Source organism: Sciurus carolinensis, chromosome 12 (assembly GCF_902686445.1).
Source record: "Sciurus carolinensis chromosome 12, mSciCar1.2, whole genome shotgun sequence".
NCBI classification, from domain to species: Eukaryota; Metazoa; Chordata; class Mammalia; order Rodentia; family Sciuridae; genus Sciurus; species Sciurus carolinensis.
This window is the reverse complement of record NC_062224.1, coordinates 41,276,848-41,300,350: the sequence shown is the minus strand read 5'-3', so window position 1 is coordinate 41,300,350 and position 23,503 is coordinate 41,276,848. Positions and strand designations below refer to the sequence as shown.

The 23,503-nt window shown below is 38.3% G+C and overlaps 1 protein-coding gene across 1 annotated transcript in view; it reads left to right on the top strand.

Moving 5' to 3' along the window:
* The window catches only part of Ccny (cyclin Y), a 229,068-nt gene extending 209,277 nt beyond the window's left edge, over positions 1-19,791 (top strand). Inside the window, exons 8-10 of the mRNA XM_047520181.1 lie at positions 5,569-5,735; positions 16,470-16,632; positions 19,041-19,791. Coding sequence (XP_047376137.1) covers positions 5,569-5,735; positions 16,470-16,632; positions 19,041-19,157 — 447 coding nt within the window. The 3' untranslated portion in view covers positions 19,158-19,791. The remainder of the gene's footprint in view (positions 1-5,568; positions 5,736-16,469; positions 16,633-19,040) is intronic.
* The last annotated feature ends 3,712 nt before the right edge of the window (positions 19,792-23,503 follow it).

The following is a 23,503-nucleotide window of genomic DNA, read 5'->3' as shown; positions in this document are numbered from 1 at the left end:
AGTTTGAAATATAGATGCTGGCAGGGTTGGTTCCTTCTGAGGACTGTAATACAAGGATTTGTCCTGGCCGCTCCTCTTTGGCTTCTAGATACCCACCTTCTTACTTCTGTGGTGTTCTGCCTGTGTGCATGTGTGTCCTCCTTCATAGAAGGACTTTAGTCATACTGGATTTGGGTGCACTAAAATGACCTAATTATCTTGATTGCCTCCGTAAAGCCCCTCTGGCCAAATTAGGTCACATTCGGAGGTACTAGAGGTTAGAATTGCAGCCTGTGAATTCCGAGGGACATAATTCAGCCCATAACAACAGGGCATTTATACAATCATGCATGTGTTTTGTGAAGACTTTTCCACATACACCACTGAAGAGACTTATTATTGTATTAATTTGTTAATATTCATGATGTAAATGTGTAGTTCAGGCTTTTGGAAAACCCTATAGCATCAAGTATTAAAAATGCACAAATGTGAAAGTTATAGAAATTTTATAAACAGGAAATTATAAAATATTTTTATATTTTTAAAATATTTAAATTTTTTTTAAATTTTTACCCAAGAAAGTGATAATTCATAGAGCATTTTTAAATGCTAAGAGTTTGTGTAATTATTCTCAGACCCCAAAACAGTAAGCTTATGAGATAGCTGTCTGGAATTAGGTTATAATTGAGAATAGAGTGAAGTTACCAACTCTTCTTACAAAGTCTTGACCCATGCTCTTGACCAGACCCTATTACAACGTGCTGTATTTGGCTAAATCAAACAGCTGTAAGGCAGAAGAATTAAAACACAGAAGGAAATTGTACTCTATAGATTCAGACTATTAACTGACCTAGCATAATTCTTTAAAATCAGATTGAAATAGTTTCAGCATCATTGGGATTTTATTATGTATCCCTGATTCCATGAGTTTGCATTTTGTCCCCTACCCCCAAAGGCCTTTGAACAGTTTTGTTATGTGCAATCAACTGAGTACTCTTCGTAGTTCTAAGATTGCTTATTAACCTATGTTTTCTATAGAGATTCCTTAGGACATCTTTCTCATGAATTTAAATGTGCAAATTTAATTGAGAGTGTCCCATTAGCAGTGTCTAGGGATATTGTTTACAAAAATCAATTGTATGTTATTTTACTTTGCAGAGAATTAAAATACCCACGTGGGAGTTTATTAGAGAAATTGCAGCTGACCCTTGGATATAGCTTTACTGGTTGTGCTAAATTGCATACTATCAAGTAGAGCTTGTTATAAATGTCTTATCTCACAATAAAACTGCTTTCCCTCAGATATGGTGATCTGCATTGTAATGTCTCATTCCTTCAGTTGGCCCTAATGGGATATCACATGTGTAGATGATTGGGTTTTTATGAACATTAAATATTATCTAGGGTGTTTATTAATATCTATCAACTAAGGTAATTCAAGTAAGTCAGAAGAAAATTGAGTAGCCACCTTTTTGTTCTGAGCCAGTGAGACTCTATTTCATTGGAGAGATTTGCATAATTTATGTACATAGGAACTAGAGTCTTCAGAATCGGGGAAGATGTTGTTTCACAGCCTCCTTTTTCCATTGATTGAAAGATTCAGAGACTTAGTTAGGTCCAGTCAAAGTTTTCTGCTGTCAGTTCAGTTTTACTGTACATATTCTGATTCTTTCTTGGTGGAGAATAAAAAAAAGTTTGTCATCAACCTTTGTAAATATGCACTCTGGTTTCCCAGGTCAGGACCCAGCTGAAATTCCAGTGGGCCCCACCTAGATCTTTTGTCCTTCCCCATTTCTTTCTTTCTTCTTTCTCCTCTTCTACCCTCCACATACCACTCCTGCTACCTCACCTGTCCCTCTTCACCCACATGGTTACTACCTGAAGTGTTCTTATTTTACTTTTATTTATATTGTGAAAGAGACCACTTCTTTTCTTCTCAACTATACAGTGTGGTAAACCTAATTGAGACACTCTCAAGCATATGGTTTTGCCTTCTAAGTACTCCAAACTATGACAAGCCTAACAAAAGTGGAACATGCCATATTTTATTCTTCCCTCTTTTTTATTGCCCCTTCATATAATCTCCAGCCCTTCAAATGGGAGGGTCCTAGAAGGCTCAGAGCTGGCTTTTCTTTTCTCCTTCCCCCAGCCACTGGATTTGGGACTCTGTGTCAGAGTCCCGAATTTATATTTTTGTGCTCTTTCCTTAGACCTTGTTCACTATCTATATGGTATCTTCAGAACATCTCTTAGACATAAAATGTTTAGAATGAGACCTGTGATCATTTTTCACCACCTCTCTTCCTGGTGCTTCTGGTGCTCCCAGTGGCAGAGGATAGAATTTACCAGTGGCATAAGCCAAAAGCCTGGAGTCTCCCAGAGCAGCCTGCCTTTACCTCCTATAGATGTCTGATGTATGTCCACGAGTCTCTACTGTCTTGTCTCTAGTTCAAAGGTTCTTATCTTTGTCAGGACAGCTTCATAATTTTCCAGTGGCCTCTTCCCATCATCTGTGCTCCTTTCCAGCCCTTTCCTCACTTTGCAGTCAGAGACTAGCCCTGCCCCTCTCATGTCTGCGGCAGTTAACACATTGCTTGCCACATAGTGATGCATGCTATGTAGACAGTGAGAGGTAAATTAAGTTCACTGTATGCATGCACCTCTCACTTTATCTGTTCTTATCCTGTGGTTTTTTTGTGGTGTAATTATTATTCTACTTCTGGCATTATCCTGTGCTTCTATTTTTGCTTTCACATCATTTAAGAAATCTTTCCCAGTGTTAATTACCCTCTTTCTCAAGAACTTCCTGAAGTTCAGCTTCCTCCCCAAGAGCCCCCAGTGAGGTAACTGAACATTATGAAATAATCTTTATTTTATGTATCTAACATTTTCCTTTTCACACATAAAATTTTTGCATTTTGTAATATTTGACTTCATGGATATTATATACTATGAATAATTATAGAATTACATAAATTTCATCTGTTTTAGAAAGCAGATTTTTTTATTGTAAACAAATGGGATACATGTTGTTTCTCTGTACATGGAGTAAAGGTGTACCATTTGTGTAATCATAAATTTACATAGGGTAATGTTGTTCGATTCATTCTGTTATTTTTTTTTCCTTCCCCCCCACCCTTCCCACCCCTCTTTTCCCTCTATACAATCCTTCCTTCCTCCATTCTTGCCACCCTCCTTAACCCTAACCCTAAACCTAATGCTAACCCCTCCCACGCCCCATTATATGTCATCATCCGCTTATCAGCGAGATCATTCGTCCTTTGGTTTTTTGAGATTGGCTTATCTCACTTAGCATTATATTCTCCAGTTTCATCCATTTGCCTGCAAATGCCATAATTTTATCATTCTTTATGGCTGAGTAATATTCCATTGTATATATATATATATATATGCCACAGTTTCTTTATCCATTCATCAATTGAAGGACATCTAGGTTGGTTCCACAATTTGGCTACGGTGAATTGAGCAGCAGTGAACATTGATGTCGCTGTGTCTCTGTAGTATGCTGATTTTAAGTCCTTTGGGTATAGGCCAAGGAGTGGGATAGCTAGGTCAAATGGTGGTTCCATTCCAAGCTTTCTGAAGAATCTCCATACTGCTTTCCAGAGTGGCTGCACTAATTTGCAACCCCACCAGCAATGTATCAGTGTACCTTTTTCCCCACATCCTCACCAACACCTGTTGTTGCTTGTGTTCATGATAATTGCCATTCTAATTGGGGTGACATGGAATCTTAGGGTAGTTTTGATTTGCATTTCTCTTATTACTAGAGATGTTGAACATTTTTTCATATATCTGTTGATTGCTTGCCCATCTTCTTCTGTGAAGTGTCTGTTCATTCCCTTAGCCCATTTGTTGGTTGAATTATTTGTATTCTTGGTGTAGAGTTTTTTGAGTTCTTTATATATTCTGGAAATTTAGCGCTCTATCTGAAGTATGAGTGGCAAAGATTTTCTCCCACTCTGTAGGCTCTCTCTTCACATTACTGATAGTTTCCTTTGCTGAGAGAAGGCTTTTTAGTTTGAATCTATCCCAGTTATTGATTCTTTCTTTTATTTTTTGTGCTAAAGCAGATTTTTAAAACAGTGTGGATGATGTTTGTTGAGTTTCATTTCTTTCTGATACAGAATTCTAGTTTGCAAATGTATTTGATAAAAACTATAGAAATAATAATTCTCTGATTTAAAGAAGTGTAGAACATTCTAATAAACAGATTTTTAGTTGGGCAAACAAAAAGGCAGTCTTACCTCTGATGCATCTTAAGCAATGTACTTTGTGGTTATTTCTGGTGTCTTGTCTTCAAATTAAATTCTGCCAATTAAAAAATATATTTTTTATTTCATTTTCTAAATTCAGCTGAAATGATCTCATTTTAATTATTTAAAAATAGATTTATTGAATCAATCACGATGAGATGCTACTTCATATCCATTAGGATGACTTTTTATCCCCTCCTCCCAAAAAAACATAAAATAACAAGTTTTAAGGAGTATCTGGAGAAACTGGAACCCTTACATATTGCTGGAAATAAAAGACAGTGTGAACGATGTGGAAGAAAATACAGTGGCTCCTCAAAAAAATTAAACGGAATTGCCATATGACACAGCAGTTCCACTTCTGGGTGTATATTCAAAAGAATCAAAAACACAGACTTGATCAAGTATTTGTACACCAATATTCCTAACAGCATTATTCACAAAAGCCAAAAGGAAGAAGCAACTCAAATTGACAAATAAATGGATAAACAAAATGGGGTACTTGCATAAAGTAGATGGAATATTATTCAGCATTGAGAAGAAAGGAATTCTGACTTGTGATACAATATAAATGAATCTCAAATGTATTAAGCTAAATGAAGTAAGCCAGTCATGAAAAAACAAATATTATAGGATTCTACCTGTGTGAAATACCTAGAATAGACAAATTTGTAGAGACAAAAAGTACGATAGTGGTTTTCAGGGACTGGGACAAGGGAGGTCTAGGAAGGTATTGCTTAATGGGTAGAATTTGTTTGGGATGATAAAAAGTTCTGCAAATGGATGGTGGGAATGGTTCTAGAACAGTGTGAATATATTTAATGCCACAAATTGGGCAGTTGAAATATTTAAATTGCAAATGTTCAATATATTTTACCATAGCAATAAAATAGGTTTGTCAGTAACCACATGCAGATCTCTGGTTATCTCTACAAGTACAATTTTTAAAACTATAGATGAAAAAATATGGATTTGTTTCCTTTATATTCTTTGTTCTCTTTGTTGCAGCATTTGTTGAATTTGTATTGCTATCATAGTTGCTGGAGTGAGAAATTAACCTGTGCCTCCTGGGATTTGTTCCTGCCTTATAATCTTCTTAAGATCCAGCTAAATCTACACTGTTTAGAGTGTAACCTTCAACCCATCATCAGACTCATTGAGCCCTTTGGCCTTTTAGCAATAAATATGACCAGGTAGTCCCTGTTTTAAGGATGATGAAGTTGAATTTAGCAATTTTAGAGTTTCCTTAAGTATACTGGTATGTAGGAGAAAACTGAAGGCATTTAGCTCTGGTATTGTCATGTCTCCCCAGGTATACCTTGAAAGACTTTTAACGTATGCAGAAATAGATATCTGTCCAGCCAACTGGAAGCGAATCGTTCTAGGTGCAATCCTGCTGGCCTCCAAGGTGTGGGATGATCAGGCCGTGTGGAATGTTGATTACTGCCAGATCCTGAAAGACATCACAGTGGAGGACATGTGAGTGGGGAGTGTCATTCATGTCTCAAGAGTGTTTGGGAAGGAAATCACACCCTTTTTGGATGCTTTGTATTGTCTAGAATGAAAGGATTTGGCTAAGTGTCTGTTGTGAGCTAGCACAATAGGGACACAGTTGCGGAAATACAGAAAACTTAACATTTCTCTTCCTTTCAGATCACAAACAGGTACTGGTAATGCTTTATGATTTTATGAAACTGGTTTATTAAAAATAGTAGACCAACATTCTTCTACTTTAATTAGGAAGGTGTAGACAGTGCTCTTATGGCTTATGTTTGGGCTCCCTATCTCACAGCAGACTGATAACAAAACTCTAATGCCCCGCACATCCTCTGTGGATAACAAGAACAGCCCAAAAAACAAGAGCTAAAATATTACCTGATTCTGTTTAAAGAAACCATTTTCACTGCTTTTTCATGTTTTTGCAAGTTCAGTTGCTGAAAATCAGCCTTTGAACCCCTGGGGACCTGTCCTGTGTTGTCATCATCAGGGCTACACATTCTCCCCACAGCCCAGTGAGAGTGCCACTACCCTGAAGAAGGACTGTCTATCCCCAGCCCTTGAGGCAGTTGTTAGTGCTTCTCAGATGGGTCAGTCCTCATGTTCTGATAAGGATTATTAATAGAGAGCTTGAGACCTCTGAGGCCAGGGAATGCAGGAAATGGGATCAGAGTCTCAAGAAGAAAGAGTTATAGAAACACTCGATCACTATGAACTACTTAGGTGCCTTGTGGCTATAGTCACTTCTGATACTATTCTTGCTAAAATGTTTCTTGTACTTTTCGTTGGCTTAGTCCTTCCAGAAACCTCCTGGATGAAACCTTAGACAGGAGGAGGTTACTATCTGCCTCCCAGTTTCCACCACTGGCACATTCCTGGACCCCAGCAACCTGGGGATATAGGATCGTCATAAAACCTGACTACCACCAGTGTAAGGGTGTCCCCAGGCTCCTCACCAGCCTGTGGCCCTACTGCTTCTGAGTTCACTGGGAACCCACTTTGGGTGGTGCCTTTGGGAACACATCTGCTTGTGTCTTGGATCTCATTGCAGTGCTATTCTTGCTACAGACCTATAACTCTTATCTTAAATGGTAAGAAGAACGTGAAGCAGGTTTTTACCAGAACAGTATAATAAGGAAAATGAAATTATTGACCATGTTTCAAGGTGAAAACAGATACAAAATAATTCTCATTTAGACTATAAAGGAGATGGACCTTTGGGTGCAAGGTGGTAAGAAATTCTGACTGTGTCCTTTCCTCAGGGGTTATTTGTTGCTGAACCGCATACCATGGAATTACTTACTGTTTGTCCCTTCCTGCTTGTGTAAATTACATAATGCAAATGGTGACTTGGCATGGGTTTTGATGTTCAAGTTTTATAAGAGCACTGTGAGTAGTCATGTCCATTTAAAATCAAAAGAAAGTAACTGCTGAAGTCAGATTTAGGCCTTAAATATTTTTATCATTTATATTCCAGCTTTTCCCAAAGAAAATTAGATATAAATGCAAATTACAGATACCACAGAAGCATTAAAATAGTAGAACAGAGAAAAATTAAAAGTGAGGTGTATTAGAGGTGAGGACGAGACTCCTTTTGTGTTCTTATTGTTAATCCACTAGGTTTAACTTGTCAAAGTGCTAGCAAAACTGAACTGTTATATAAACTTAGCATCAATGGAAAATCCTGTCAGTTTATTTAAAACTTTGAGAAAGGTTGGACTGTAGCTCAGTGGTAGAACACTTGTATTGCACACGCGAGGCTCTGTATTTCATTCCCAGCACTGCGAAACAACAAAACAAACTTTATGGAAATATTTGTAAAATATTTATGAGTAGCCAAACTTTGTTAATTTACGCATATCTCAGTTTGGTCCTCTCATCAACCTTATACATATATATTTAGTATATCCGCTTCCCAGATCTGGACACTGGGACCTGGAGAGGTTAAATGATGATCCAACCAGATAACCAAGTGAGGAAGTTTCCCCAAGTGGAGAACCATTTTAAACCCAGTGACCATTCATTGTACAGTGGCCAGATGACAAAATAATGGAAATGATGTGTACCAGCCTTCAACATCCATGAAGATGCTTTAATTAAATGCCTTTAATGAGATGTATTAATTTGTCATTCTCTACCTAAATAAAAGAATGAGAGGGTTAAAAAAAAAAGTGGGAAGAAAAGAAACAGAATTCTTGCAGGGTGAGAGAGGATCTGATAGCAGGTTGCCACTTGCATGTATTAGTTTAGGGGTTTATAATCACTCTTGGGTCAAAAATAGTGGTCCAAATTTATGCTGATCAGGTTTTGGAAAAGTATCAATGCTGTTGGTTAGCCCTGCAGTCTTCATTCATTCTGCCCCGCTTGCATTCTCTTACTGCTCATTGGGCCAGGCTGCCTGGGGCGGATGATAGGTCAGCACACCCGGCTCACCTTGTCTCAGGCTTGCACTGACATGGTGGGCTCCACTGACTGCAGCCACTGCCTACTGCCCACACTTCAACCTACCTGGGCTACTGTTCCACTGCTGCTTCTCCTAGAACAAGAGCTTGGATTCATTACTACTATTATTCCCATTTTATAAATGAAAATTAGGCTGTGGGAAGTTAAGTAGGAAGACTACTTGTCTACTGAGTAACAAAGTCAGAATTTATATTTCTTTTCTTCTAAGCAGTTGAGGTTAAAATCATTTCATTTATCTAACAATAAATGAAAAACAACAACTATTTATTGAAAGTTGTTTCAGTGAGATTTTTCATTGCCATTACCAAAAGATCTGACAAGAACAACATAAAGGAGGAATAATTTATTTTGTCTTCTGGTTTCAGAGATTCAGTCTGTTGCTCTGGGCCTCAGGTAAGGCAGAAAGAACCTCATGGTAGAAGGACATGGAGGAGGAAAGCACCTCAAAATGACAATTAGGAGGCAGAGGGGGCTCTGCCTACAAAGGACAAAATATAAACTCTGAAGGCACACCCAACTTCTTTCCATTTACCCTCTAGTTAATCCATATCCGTGAATTAATTCACTGATTAGATCAGATCTATCATAACCTAATCATTTCACCTCTGAAAATTCTTGCATTGTCTCACACCGCATATATAAATCATAACAAAAGTCAAATCCTTTTCTACACAGAGAAGTTGGAAAATTAGGCCAAAGTTTGTTCAGCTGAAATTAAAGTTATATCAAGAATTATTGGGGGTGGGGACTATTGTTCAGTGGTAGAGTACTTGCTTGCCTGCAACGTGATCCTGAGTTTGATCTCCAACATCACCCCATCACCACCACCACTACCACACAGACTACGTTGTTTTTATGAGAATATTTTACAGTATTTGTTATTCATTGGATAGTCAGTATTTCAGGCAATTAATACATTATAGTGAAGTTGAATTATTTTCCAAGTGCAAAATAGTAACAAAATGTTTTATTGAATGAAGCTGCTTCATTATTCAGTATTTTGAATAAACTGGCACTGTGGCAAATATAATAATAGTATTCATGCAAAAGTTCTTTTTCATATTTTGTCCAGAGAGGATTGATAATTTTCTTAGCCTGACTTTTGTCCTTTCCTGGAAACGTGTTGGTGACTAGATTGCTGCATCATAATGCAAGCCACTAGCTGAATCTCATCAAGTCATATATTTGAGCATGAATGATTCAAAGGCCTGAAGTTGAGCAGAGGAAGAATGCATACAGGGAATGTTTTGTTCTTTAACGACCAGATTGTAAAGTCTTCCTGAAGAAACTGGGGTGATGCCCTCTTCCATGGTGTTCCATTCTTGATATTGTATTTAATCAGTGGTATATGTGTTAACATACTGTAAAAGACTATAAATTCTTCTAAGGAAGAATTGAGCAATTATGTATATGGAATTTGGGAATTTATAAGTTTCTTTCCTGCCAAAAGATAGAAGGAAGCAAGAGGTATTTTTTAGTAGGGGTATTAGCCAAAAGCATGCTTTTGTACCATGTTTACAATTCTGATTATACAGAGGTATTCTGAGTAGTTGTATCTCCATATCTGTTTGGAAGAACAAGCCATGACATCAGAGGTCTTCACATATTTTGGCTTATCCATCACAAGAAGAATATAGAAAAATTTCTCTACCCATTTCATCTTTATGGTGATATTGAAATTTTTTCCCTATAAGTTTTGGTAATTGTGAAGGGTATCATTTGCAGTATGTTATCATATTATTTTAAATTTAAAAGTATGCATTGAAGACTGAACACCATAGCAGTGTGATTTCTACCATGACCCATTTTTTTGGAGTTGAGCATTTTATATTGTTCCTTTTTCTTTTTAAAATCATTATTTCCTTTCTGGTTTTCTCCCACATTAGTTTATTCAACAAAAATGTACATAGAGTTTAAACAAAACTCTATAACAAAAATGTACATAGAGTTTAAAATTGCAGTGTTATTTTCTGGGCTGTAATGCTCTAACTTATAAAAAATATTCAGGTCTGAGTTTTTAGCACTCAGTTGATCAAAACAATATAAGTATATCACATTTTAATAAAAATTATTAAATATAAGAAGTAAAATGTTATGGGAAATCAGTCTCTTAATGAGATCAGCATACCTGTTTTTCTCCCATTTATTCATGTTTTCATGTATGATTGTTATTGATAGGATGAAACAAAAATTTAGCATAAGTTTCCCATTTTTCTTTTCTTTCTCCTGTATCATAAGTGCTGAGAGGAATATATTCATGTAAGTGGTTGAAATTGCAAGATGTTTTGTTATAGTAGCATCATTCAAGTCTTTTCAATTATATGCTAAAATTATATAGTCACATATTAGTAAAAGTTATTTGAATAAGTCTGCCAGCCACTTCTTCAGATTTTTGGGAGCAAAATGAGGATTCCATACAGTTATTACCTGTCAGTAGTCATTTGTTTTCACATCAAATGATGGTATACCTCTTTGCTTAGCTCCTCAGGGATATTTCTTCTTGGGACAATGAATCTTAATAAGTATGGATGAGTGGCCTCTTTCCTCCCAGAGCAGGAGAAAAATGACTGGGAAAGAAGAAACTGAGAGAAAATCCTACTCCCTTGGATATGTTCTCTGACAAAGTTACAGATCTAGAAATCTCTTTCCTAATGTTATGTTTCCCAACATGCTTGGAGCGTTATTTTTACCATAAGTGAGTGCATGTCCCATCATGAAGACCAGTGATCTACTGAACCCTGTGTTTTAGTCAGCTCTTTTGCTGCTGTGACTAAAGAACTTAACCAGAACAATTGTAGGGGAGTAAAAATTTATTTGAGAGCTCACGTTTCAGAGGTCTTAGTCCATAGAAGGCCAGTCCATTACTCTGGACCTAAGGTGAGGCAGCACATCATGGCAGAAGAGTGCAGCAGAGGGAAGCAGTTCACATGGTGATCAGGAAGCAGAGAGCGATCTCCACTTGCCAGATACAAATATATACCCCAAAGTCATACTCAATTCCCACCTCCTCCAGCCACACCCTACCATTTCAGTTACCGCTCAGATGAATTCCTATCCAGGATTAATTCACTGTTTGGGTTAAGGCTCTTATAACCTAATCATTTCCCCTCTGACTCTTCTTGCATTGTCTCACATGTGAGCTTTTTGAGAACCCCACATCTAAACCATAACACCCTATAACAGGTACCAGATGTTATGAGCTGAATTTGTGTTCCCTCAATTCATGTGTTGCAGGCCTAACTCTCAGTACCTCAGAATGTAACTGTATTTAGTGAATCTTTAAAGAAGACATTAAGTTAATATGGGTCTGAAGGGTTGACCTAATCAAATACGGTGATCCTCCTAAGAAGAGGTAATTAGAATCCCAGACAACACAGAGGCATGACCTTTTAAGGACACAGAGAAGGCAGTCATCTGTAAGCCTAAATGCGAAGAAACCAGCCCTATTGACATCTTGATCTTGGACATAGAGACTACAGAATTGTGAGAGAAAATTTCTGTTGTTGAGTCTATACAGTGTATGGTATTTTGTTATGGCAGCCCTAACAAATTAATATAGATTATTGCACTGGGAAATGGAATACAGTTATAACAAATACCTAAAAATGTGGCTTTGGAACTGAGTAATAGGGTAGAGGGTGGAGTTTTAGGGAATGTTCAAAACAAAATACCTTGAATTGCCCTGAAGAGATTGTTGTAGAAAAATGAACAATAAAGGCAATTCTGGTGCACGCTCAGAAAGTAAAGAGGGAAGCTGTAGAGAAAGCTTCTGGCATCTTGGAGGAATAAGAGCAGATCTTCATCATGAATAGAATGTCTCAAGACATGTGAATTTAACAGTGTTTCTGGTGCTGTCTCAGGCAGAAATGAACATACCACTGGAAACTGGAGGAAAGGTGATCCTTGTTACAAAGTGGCAAACAGCTTGACCAAATTTGTGTTCTAGCATTTTGTGGAAAACAGTTGAGTAATGAACTTGGATATTTAACTGGGATTTCTGAGCAATGTTGAAGGCATTGCCTGGTTTCTCTTTGCTGCTTATAGTAAAATGTGTAACGAGATAAATTAAGGAATTGTTAAGAAGAAGAATCAAACCTTCAAGTTGAAGATTTTGAAAATCTCAAAATTTTCCAACCTCAACCTATCCATATTGCAAAGAAGAGAGAGAGACACACAGAGAGAGAGAGAAATGTACTGTGGAAACAGTTCTAAGGACATGTATGGATAGGGTTTGCTAAAGAGATTATAGATGTGACTCAGGGATCCAGTCACCCATCTCAGCAGAAGTGGAACTGAAGGACACAGCAGTGGGACAAAATGAAGTAAGTCCATCATGCTCTGCAGGCCAGGCCAGTAGAGCTGTTTAGCTGTGATATACATTATCCTTACATTAAATGAGCAGTTGGTTCCATCCACAAATCCCGTGGGTTTGTTTCCAGAATGGGGAAGGCACTTGTCATGTGAAAGTGGCCTCTGGCATGCTGTAGAAATGCTCAGAGTCCTAGAATCCTAGAATCTTACTTTTCCTCCCAAATGTAAAAAACTAATGGTTTGTGCCCAAGGACAAGGAGGGAGACCTGGAAAGACAAGTCTCAGATCTACTGAGATCTACTGCATCCTGTCAGAATATGATCTGCTGTATTTTCCCAATAATTCCCTTACCCAGAAGGAATAACTGCTAGCATTCTGATATATAACTTTCTGGTGTTTATATGACTTTTTTTGTTTGTTTTTACAAAACTAGGTTCATATTATGCATTTTATTTATATACTTTTTGCCATTTAGCAATGCGTTAATTCCACATCATTCCACTAGTTACTAGTCTTTACTTCTTAGCAAATAACCTGAACTCTTTCTTACATCTCCTTTACATGGAAAAGGGCATATAAGTTTCAGGTGAGGGCTGGGGAGATAGCTTAGTTGGTAGAGTGCTTGCCTTGCAAGCACAAGACCCTGGGTTCGATCCCCAGCACCGCCAAAAAAAAAAAAAAAAAAAAAAAGTTTCAGGTGAAAAACTTCTAAAAATGTGCTTTCTGGTTCTGTTTGGTCTATGAGGCATCTCCTGACCCTGTTCTGCATCCTTCTTTCTGGGCTCAGCTGTGCACTAACATCCTGGAGTCACTTCTCTGGTATTTCTGACCCCAGGTTAATTTTCATCTCAAGAATCACTCAATAGTGAGCAACTTAAGTTAGAGACCCCATTCGAACAGTGGGGTTCTGGCTGAGAAGGCAACTGATCCTGTGAGCACATGACTGTTGGGTCAGGTTGAAGAATGCATGGAGCATCAGGCCATGTCCACAGTCATTTTTCACTAGTTCCAGCCAGACCTTAGGTACAGGCTGACCTCGTGTGGAAGAAGGGCCCACAGGGCTTCTCTCCTCACTCTCACCAGCAATTAAGTGGCCTTACTATCACAGGTTGACTTTGAGTAGCAAATGGTAATTACTGTGGATGGTGAAGAAGACACTAAAGTTTGGTTGTGCTGAGTTTTCTAGGCAAAAAAATTGCTTAAAAATGATACTTTGAGATTTTATTTTTTAATTGTTGTCTGCAGTAATCTTGTTAGAGTCATTTTTATTTATAGACAAAGGAATTCCAAATGAGGAAAAGCCAAGTGACTTGTCTAAGTAATGGATGGCAGATGAGGACTCAGTGAGCACCTGTCTATCCCTAGATGTCTAGTATCTGGTTTTGTTGTTTTTCTTTTATTTGTGGTAAAATAAACATAGCATAAAATTTATCTTTTTAACCATTTTTAAGTGTGAAGTTTAGTGGCTTTAAGTATACTGATATTATTGTAGAACTATCACTACTATCTTATCTCCAGGACTTTTTTATTTACCCAAACTGAAATTCTATACTTAAGTCCTTTCCTCTTCCCCAGCCTCTGGCAACCACTATTCTACTTTCTATAAATTTGATTAGTCAGACTAACTTGACTGCCTCACATTAATTAGAATTATATGATTATTTATCTTTTTGTGACTGCCTTATTTCACTTAGCAAAATGTCCTTTTTAAGGCTGAATAATATTCAGCCTTATGTACTTGTCCCATTTTGTTTATCCATCCATCAGTGGACACTTAATATTGCTTGCACATGGGACTGGTGTGGGTAGTGCTGCTGTGAACATGGTACAGATATCAAGACCCTGGTTTAATTGCTTCTGTGTACACCTGGAAGGGGAATTGCTGAATTAGTGCCTGTTTTGAAGTGAGCCCATTTTTCTAGATAGACAGGCAGGGTATTAGATAATGAAAACAACTGTCTTTGTTTAGAGTCTTATTTTCAAGTCACTGAATTGCACCAATTTGATTGGGTTTCTGTGTGCTGCTGAGCTAATTCATGTAACAATTATTTTTGAAATGTGTTTTTTTATGAATATAATATATTTATTATAAATGTTTACACCAGAACTGTTTCCTCAGCTTTATCCAAAAGAGGACACTAAACCTACCATACTTGGTCTCTCCGTTCCTTGTTACTTTTCTATTATCACACAGCAAGCCATCAGATATCCCTTTAAGATGTGTTGTGGTTTGGAAATCAGTTTTTGAAGTTATTTTTATTTTATAAATTTTGCCTTAATCTGAAAATGTTACAGCTCTAAAATCCCTTTTTCTGCCAAGTTAAACCAGAACATTCAAGAAATACAAGCCAACAGAAAGGTTGTTCTTTTTTTCCAGGGAACCTTGAGAAAATGTCACCCTGTTCAAAAAACAGCATCCTGAATTTGCCCACGGTGTGTACCTCCACCTGGAGTGATTGTTGTCCGTATACCATTTTAGATAGACTCATCAGACTAGTTCTCTTAAAATATAAAATCGTGATTTTCTGCCTTAGCATTGGGAGAATAGTGACACTTCTTAGCCACCAGACGGCGATCTTTCTTCAGGCAGCTTGCATATTCACCCCAGGGTTGCTCCTTCTAACCCATTCATTCTTTTTGGTACTTCTGGCCTTGGTAGTATTTTTGACACTCTTGTTTTATGGAAATCTTACCTGGATTCCAGTATTTCACAGGATGATCTCTTATTAAATTTAATTTAAATGAAACAATAAAATAAAAGTAAATTAAAATTAAAAAGTCATTCCAAATAAAAGTAAGCTTCTTAAAAATAAAAGAATTAGCACAGTATGTACAATTTGGAGCTTATTGCTCCTTTTACTTGGTTGTATGGAAACAGCAAGAAAGATATGCTGTTTATCTCGTTGAAAGACGCTCATTCACGTGACTTCACTTAGGCTTTCATCAGCAACTCACTCAGTGTCATATTCTTATATGCCTAATAGTTTCTGTCATATCAAAGCTATCTCTCAGATTCCAGCCTCCCTCTTCTTAAGACTTCATTTATCTGTCACTGCCTTTCCCGCTACCCAACATTTCATCAAAATGTAAATGAACTGGCAAGACGTATCATAACACCACCTCTGCTCACCAGTCTCTTTAGTTTGACTAGTTCTCAAAGTGGACAGGGCCCAACAACCTCAGCATCACTGTCACATGGGAACTTGCTATCATTTTGATTTCTCAGGCCCTCCCCAGGCCTACTAAGCCCGGGTCTGAGGATGGAGCCCAACAACACGCTTTCACAGCCCCCCAGGTGACCAGCATGCATACGGAAGCTGGGGAACTGCTGCTTTGATTCTTCAGGGTCTGTGAGCTCCCTTTAAGGACTGGGGTTGGGATGGAACATTCCCCCAAAACCCTTGCCCTAGTCTTTCCCCTCTGGAAGTCCCTAACAGTTCTTACACTCTTTGCTCACAAAAGGTAGGAAAGAGCCATTGAGAAATTCCAGTTCTCTAGGTCTATAGAGGCCATTTTTTTCTTGTGTGTAACTGTCCTGAGGCCCTCACTAGACTCCACCTGACAGCTCTTGACTGCTTCATCTGGCCTGCCACGTGAGCAAGGTGCAGGCCTTGCTATGCGAGCAGACCGTTCGTGCTGAGATTTGCAGCCAGGCCTGCTGTGTATATGTTAGGTCTCCATGAAAAGAATCACCCTGAAGCACTTCCTGGTAATCATCCCAGTTAATCAGGCTTCATCCTTCTGGGCACTGGATCAAGCAGATTCGGTTTTTAATACCAATTTGGTGGTTAAACTGTATCTCTGGTGTCCAACCAGGCAATTAATTGGATCATTTTTCTCCCCGGAGGATACAGTTTTCTGGAGTCTGGTCTCCAGCAGCTTGGCAGGCCACATAGCCTGGTGGGCAGCTAAGTGTGTGTTATTTTTGCTTTTGCTTTGCAGGAATGAGCTAGAGCGACAGTTTCTTGAATTGCTCCAGTTCAACATCAACGTCCCTTCCAGTGTATATGCCAAGTATTATTTTGATCTTCGTTCTTTGGCAGAAGCAAATAACCTGAGCTTTCCTTTGGAGCCGCTGAGCAGGGAAAGGGCCCACAAGCTTGAGGTAAGATGGTTTAAGACATTGTCCTCCAGTGCACTGTTGCAGATGCACCTTGTCATTACTAAAGAAATGTGTGACCACAACAGTTTTTCCCACTAGCTGTTGTAAAATAAGGACAAAGTCCTTGGAGTTATTGCTGGCTCAGTTAATTTAGTTGAGTATAATTTGTGCAGCTTCATATTTTTAATAACCTTCTTAATGTCAGTTTTTACCTAACATGTATTGATTCTATTTTGAAATTAAAGATTTTGTAAAACCCTTGTCCTTATAGATAGGGTTTTTAAAAAAATTATAAGCTCCCCCCATGAAAAAGGTATTTGCCAGCATGCACTTACATAGGAAAATGCCAACAGATGACCTTAACAATCAGCTATCCAAAAAGGTTTGATTTACTTTTTCTTAAGTATTTGTTCTATAGTTCAATTAGAGCTGGAGCCAGCCTCCTTGGTCTTGGTCTGGATTAGAGCCATCATTATTAACCTGAATGACTTTTGTGTCTCATCACAGTGTATGGAGCTCACCTTCTTATTTTCACCAAGATTTTATTATGCAAAGTGATGTTAGCTTTATTCACATCTCTCACATGTGCTTCCTATCTGACTTTTAGACATGAGGAAATGGCAGAGTAGTAAGAAGGATCACTGGTGAGACACCCTTCTCCAGAGAAGGTGTGCTAAGTCCCTGGTCTCTGGCATTTACCACTGGCAACATTTTGGTCTCATTCTAGAGAGCCTTGGACTTCTTGGTGAGTCCCTAGAGGTCCTTGTGTTGCCCACTGCACGATCCATGTGAAGTGAATTGCTGTCCCTTTTCAGTATAGGGTCAGGTGGGCAGCATGGTGATCTAACAGGACTAAAAATGGAATGAAACAAAACTGAGGTGAAAGAGAGTTGTTATGGATTATAGATTTAGGAAAGCAAACATTAAATAATATATTAGTCTCAAGAAGAAAACTTGGTAAAATATTAGAAAAGACTGGCTGCTAGTGCTGGGTTTAAATGAAAATCCAGAAAGGTTTTCAGAATTCAAGTCATTTTGCTGTGATCCTATACCAGCCATTGCTATGAAAATGCTCATTTGGTCTGTTTTTCACCTATTCAGATGGAAACACCTCCCTCTGAATTATTTGTTCCAAGGTACATATTCAAATCTTTGCAAACACATGAAATAGAATTAGGGTTTCCTGGTGAGCATGACCCTGTCTCAGTCCACATGGCAGGCCCTGGTCTACTGCCATGGGCTCCACTTGTTCCTTCAGTATTGGGAAGAAGAGGTTTTGTCTTTGAAATAAATTAGAATCTCAGTGCACATGTGGGAAATGTAAATAAGGCTAACATCACTTTGCATAATAAAATCTAGAATAAGGTAGAACAGTATTAATCTGTTACTATATTACATTCAGACTTAATATTTGTAAGCTGGAAAACAACATATGGTAATCTTAGGAAATTTAAATAAATGGAAAGAATTTTCTCTAAAAAAAAATAACTGATTTTTTCTTCTTCAAATATGCCATCTATATTATGTGTATGATGTATGTTTTAGATGAGGAAGTCTCAATCTGTTATAGTCTGTCTGCTTCCTTAATTCGTTGTTCATTCAGACCAAAGACATCCTCGATTCCTGTAGCTCTCCTCCAGTCCATCTTTCATGCAGTCACTGGAATTGTTTTTCTAAAATGCAGTTTGGAGTTTTAGAATGTTCTTTTAAAATCATGGGCAGTTTCGTGCTGCCTAAAGAATAAAGCCTGAGCCAGCCAGTATGTTAGATGGCCTTTTCACTCTGGTTCTGACTTGCTTGCTGTCCTCTGGTAGCCCTGAGCTCTGGTAGCACCACTCACCATGCCAGCACCATGTGGCTGGAACCTTCTGCCCTTGCTGAGGATATCCTAACCTTCTTGGCAGCTTCTTCCTCCACTTCCTCCTCCTCAGGCAAATCCATGGAAGCCTGGTTCTAATGCCATCTTTGGTCATGAATATCTCCTCAAAATAGTCAGTTGCTCATTCCCTCTGCTTCCAGGTGCTTTGAACACACCCCTGTTGTGTTCATGCTCTGTTGTGTCATGTCTCAGTTGGAACTCATGCATCCAGTCCGTACACCGATACCAGGGTACCACTGTACCACTGTGAACAAAGCTGTACTCTGGGAGTTTACGTTCTGCTGGAAGGAGAGAGCAAACAATAAGCACAATAAATAAATTGGCTAGTATGTTAGAAGGTGAGTGAAAAAGAAAAGTGCAGTAGGGCCAGGGGATTGCTATGCTCTATAACTTTGTTGAGTGTATGATGTTCATGGAAAGACAAAAGCAGGGGAGAAGTTGGACTTGCAGATCCCTCCTGGCTCAGGGAAGAACGGCTTCAAGGCCAAGTGGGAGTTCATCTCTGACCTGCTTTGTCTCTCTTGCCCCTCAGGCCATTTCTCGCCTCTGTGAGGACAAGTACAAGGACCTAAGAAGATCCACGAGGAAGCGGTCAGCAAGTGCTGACAATCTGACTCTGCCGAGGTGGTCCCCAGCCATCATCTCCTAACCATGGATGTCTCCACTGGAGGCCATACCATCCCTCAGTTTCTCCTTTAGTTTGAGAAAAGACAAACTTGGGGTGGTTTTGTTTTTGTTTTTCCCTTTCCTTTTCTTTTTTAACTCATAGCTCCATCAGGCTGCCTTCACGACCTCCTCCACGCTGTGTGAACTGCACGCAGCAAGGCTTTGAGGAAGCAAGATCAGTATTGTGGAAATCCTCTTTCACGCCTTTCCCCATCATCAACAGCACTTCCTTCATGGAGGAAACAGACTCTAATCCTGGAGGTGGAAATAAAGGGAAAGGGAAGTCGTATAGAGGCAGGGAAACTGGTTGAATGGCTTGGCCATTTCTTAAGTCCCCCATCTGGTCAGTAGATGAATATGACAAAACACACAGTAGGTAGCAGACTTGGATGTGCATTAAAGACAGGAGTGCCACATTTATCACCCCCATTTGGATCAGTATGTGTTCTGTAAGACTTCTTGCATTCCTTCTTGCTGCTTTTTTGGGATTTGGGGGATTTTCGTTTGTTCGTTTTTATTCTGTTTTCATTTTGGTCCCACAGAGCAGAGAATATAGTTTGTACCCACCATGGCACAGACATCCAAATAAATAGTACTGGTTGTTTCTCTCTGCACTACTTTTGCGAGCTGTCTTCTGAGCTTTCTTCCTCACAAGTGGGCTGTGCTTGTTATATTTCTGTACATCTTTATTTTATACAGTTTTTCTTCAACCATGGCAAAATTAACTTGACTGTAGTGCTGAACCAAAAGTATCCCTTTTCCTCCTTACCCCTCACCCCAAGAAAATTCTAGATCATATGGGTGCTTGTGCCTTCCAATTTTCTTGCAGTTGCTGTTTTTTCCCCTCTGACCTGAAGTTTTAGTTACAAAAATCAGTCAGACTTTGTGGACTGAAAGAAACAATATGCAGCCAAGGGCATCCTCTGGTTGAGAACTTTCCCGGGGAGCTCAGTGATTGCCTGACGACATTGTGTAGGAGCCATTTCTTTGTACTCCCTGCCTACCTAGTTCATTCTTCTACTTCCATGTCCATTGTTGCAAGCAATATTCTTCTCAATTTTTATATGTTTACTTTAAATCAAAGTTAGTCTATTTGTATAAAATTTTTTAAAAATCTAAAATTAAAAAAAATGGGGTGGGTGGGTATTCCAGTGGGTGGACCACCGAAGGGAAAATGTTACTATTTACTGAGGTATTTTTCACAGAATGATGAATTAAAAAACTCAACTTGCATTTTCATTGTGGGTGCTTAGAGAAGTTATACAAAATTCAAACTGTGAAGGCTTATGCTTCATTAATTATGACCGTACTTTGTCATTTTCTGACTATCCCTGATTTCCTTATGGGCTAGATAAGAATCTTTTTTATCAAATAAAATAAAAAGGTTAAAGATAGATTATCAAATAGTAAATTTGATATGAAGCCTGAGAATCTGAGTCATTTACACTTTGGATTTTGCTTATTTTCTTAGGTAATAGTGACTGAGGTTTCTGAGTGTTTTCCTTTTTCAAGTCTCTGAGGCAAATGGCAGCAGTGGGTCTGTTTCACCTCCCTTCTATGTGAACTTGGAAAACTTTGAACTCTTATGTTAGTCTTGAGTACCTTAAAATTGTAATCCTAATCTCCAACATGTCTACTCTCAATGAAACAAGCTTTGGAAATGGAAGGGACTCAGAAAGTCAAAATCTCAAGAGCACCAAGCCAAAAGTGCTAGTCAGGTTTCAATGGAGTATGTTTTATGTATGATCATAATTGTTCAGGCCAGAAATATGATCAGGTTTTCCCTGGACTGAACTTTCAAAAGCAAACAAGCAGAAAATGAAGAGTTAATTATCTTCCCATGTAATTGTGTTGACTTACTCTGAATGAGTACCAAAATCAGCTTCTCTCTTCAAGTAACGAGTTGAATTTAGAACTTTAAAAGGAGGTCTAAAAATGTAGAAAGTGTCATTTTATATTCCCTAATCTCTATATAGCTTCAAAAGGGACATATTTTCTTAGCTGAATATGAATACCTCTTAGACATAAATTCGTTCCTCTCATGTAAAATACCTTATTTTACCAATCCATTTCAGGAAAGAGGTTCTGCTGACTTTATAGCAGAAATCTTATTTTTATCCCTTTTATTTGAATGAGAGATTTGAAAATTGAATTATGTAAATATTTCGATGCATCTGCTATAATTTTGTGGAGTTTATTAAACTACTTTAAAAAATTGTATAGTCTATTTATTGTATGTATGTACATACAGTCTGATACCTGAAACTTAAAGTGGATTCCGTAAAACCTGGCTCAGTCTTGTTTAGACTATTGAATATTGTTTTAGCCTTGTGCACTGGACTCTACCTCTGTATAGGAAAATTTTCCATATTCATTAATTGGTATTGATCTGTATTAACCGGTTATGTTTCTTGCACTAAGGACTTTTAAAACTCTGCTGTAAGTGTAGCTTTTAGTTTTACCTTCGCAGTATGAATCACTTGACACATAGGTAGATAACTTAGGTTTCGTTTTATTTTTCTACATGATGATAAGACATAAAGTTTGTTCTCTGGTTTGTTCTAAGTTTGCCAAAAGAAAAAAACAATAAAACAAAACCCCAAATCAGTATAGTACCTGTTGGTAAGGTTGTAGGGACTGTAATTTGTTTGCAAGGTAATTCAATGCCCTACATTTAAAGCCAGATGACTATTGAGAACACAATGTCTTAATGTTGAGAGATTTTTGTCATTAATGAAGGGCAAAGAAAACCACACAATTTTTTGACTCTAATTTTAGCTTTGATTTAAACAACAGTCATTGGGACAATAAATATACATCCCAATGAATTTTGTTTTACTTTTCTTTCACTGGGGAAGGAAAGGAAGTCAAGGGTCTAAAACCAAGTTGGCGGGCAAGGTGGGAGATCTGCAAGCCCTGTGAGCTGCTCTGGTGCCTTAATGCACTAGGTGAGACCAGGGGCGCAGCCTCATCTTGTCGCCTCTCTGCTCTTCCAGGCTGGCTCTCCTGTGCTCCTTCTCTTGGTCTTTGGCAGGGTTGTCTCCATCTTGGGATTTCTCTTGGTTCTTGGGGGTTTTGCTCCTTAGCTGAACTGTAAGGGAGTGAGTGATTTTGACTTTTCCTGCTGCTTTTGGGTAACCTCTCACCTGGAGCCACATTTTATGGCTTTGAATTTTTTAAAAAAATAAAATATGATTCCTGGTTCATTGTAGGTGTTTAATAAGTGTTAAATAAATAAATACATACATAGAACAAATAGTGCCTGCCTTCCTGCTGCATTTTTTTGAGTTACAATGTTGAGATAAAAATCAACAGATTTTGTGGGTGCTGAGAAAATGAATTCTTTTTAGAACAGTGGGAGAAAGTATATTAGTCCTGTGAGTCTTGAGTGATTCAGAACAGGATGAAACTTCCTTAGAATCCTCCCATCAATGGGAATGGTTGCGTGATGGAGGCCTAATAGATGCCCTGTTTTATCTTAAGTCACTGTCTCCCTAAACTTCCTGGAGTCAGCATCTCAAGACTTAGACTGGGTGGATCTGAATCATAGAGAGCCATCCTTGTTGAAAAAAGAGAAGCAAATAAGAAACATGCCCCCTGGGTTGGGATGAGGAAAGTCTGCTCCACAGACTGCAAGGAAAGCCCTAAAGACAACTTCATTAAGATAATGATTTGCTGTTACTGAATGCTGAGCCTTACTAAAAAACCTGCATCTGAAAACAGATTGCCCCACAGGTACCAAACAAGCTCCCATGGAGATTAGCGATGCCTTAGAGCGCTTGCTGCCACAAAATTGGTGTTGGGCATTTGAACCTGACCAAGTCAGCAGACTTCCTCTTCAGTTTTTCCTGTTAGGTTTTCTTAGAGTCTGTATATGTGAAGGAACTTCAGGTCCTCGTGGCACTTCTCATGAAAAATTTTCTTCAGGAGTTAGTCATCATTACCAAAATGATCTACTTTTATTAATTGTTCAAGCAAAAGAGTCATTGGAGATTGCTGTATTGTGTGCATTGCTCTAAGTCTGAGCTGTGCCATAAGCACCCAAGCAAAGATTTATCCTAGAAACTCTTATCTGTCCCTTGTAGATCTTTGGAGAAAGTTCTGTAAGAACCTGTTTACAGTGAGAAATGGACTCAAACCTGGTGTCTGAATGGCATTTTGATTTATAGGTCTCAATAGATGGTCTTTAGTGATTTGGTTTGGGGTAGGGGGATTCATTCCTTTTAAGAGCTTTTGTTTATATAAGTTATTTAAAATGTGGGATAAAAGAATGTTATTCCAAAATAAATACAGTTTTGGACAAAAATATTAAATGGAACTTGAACTTAC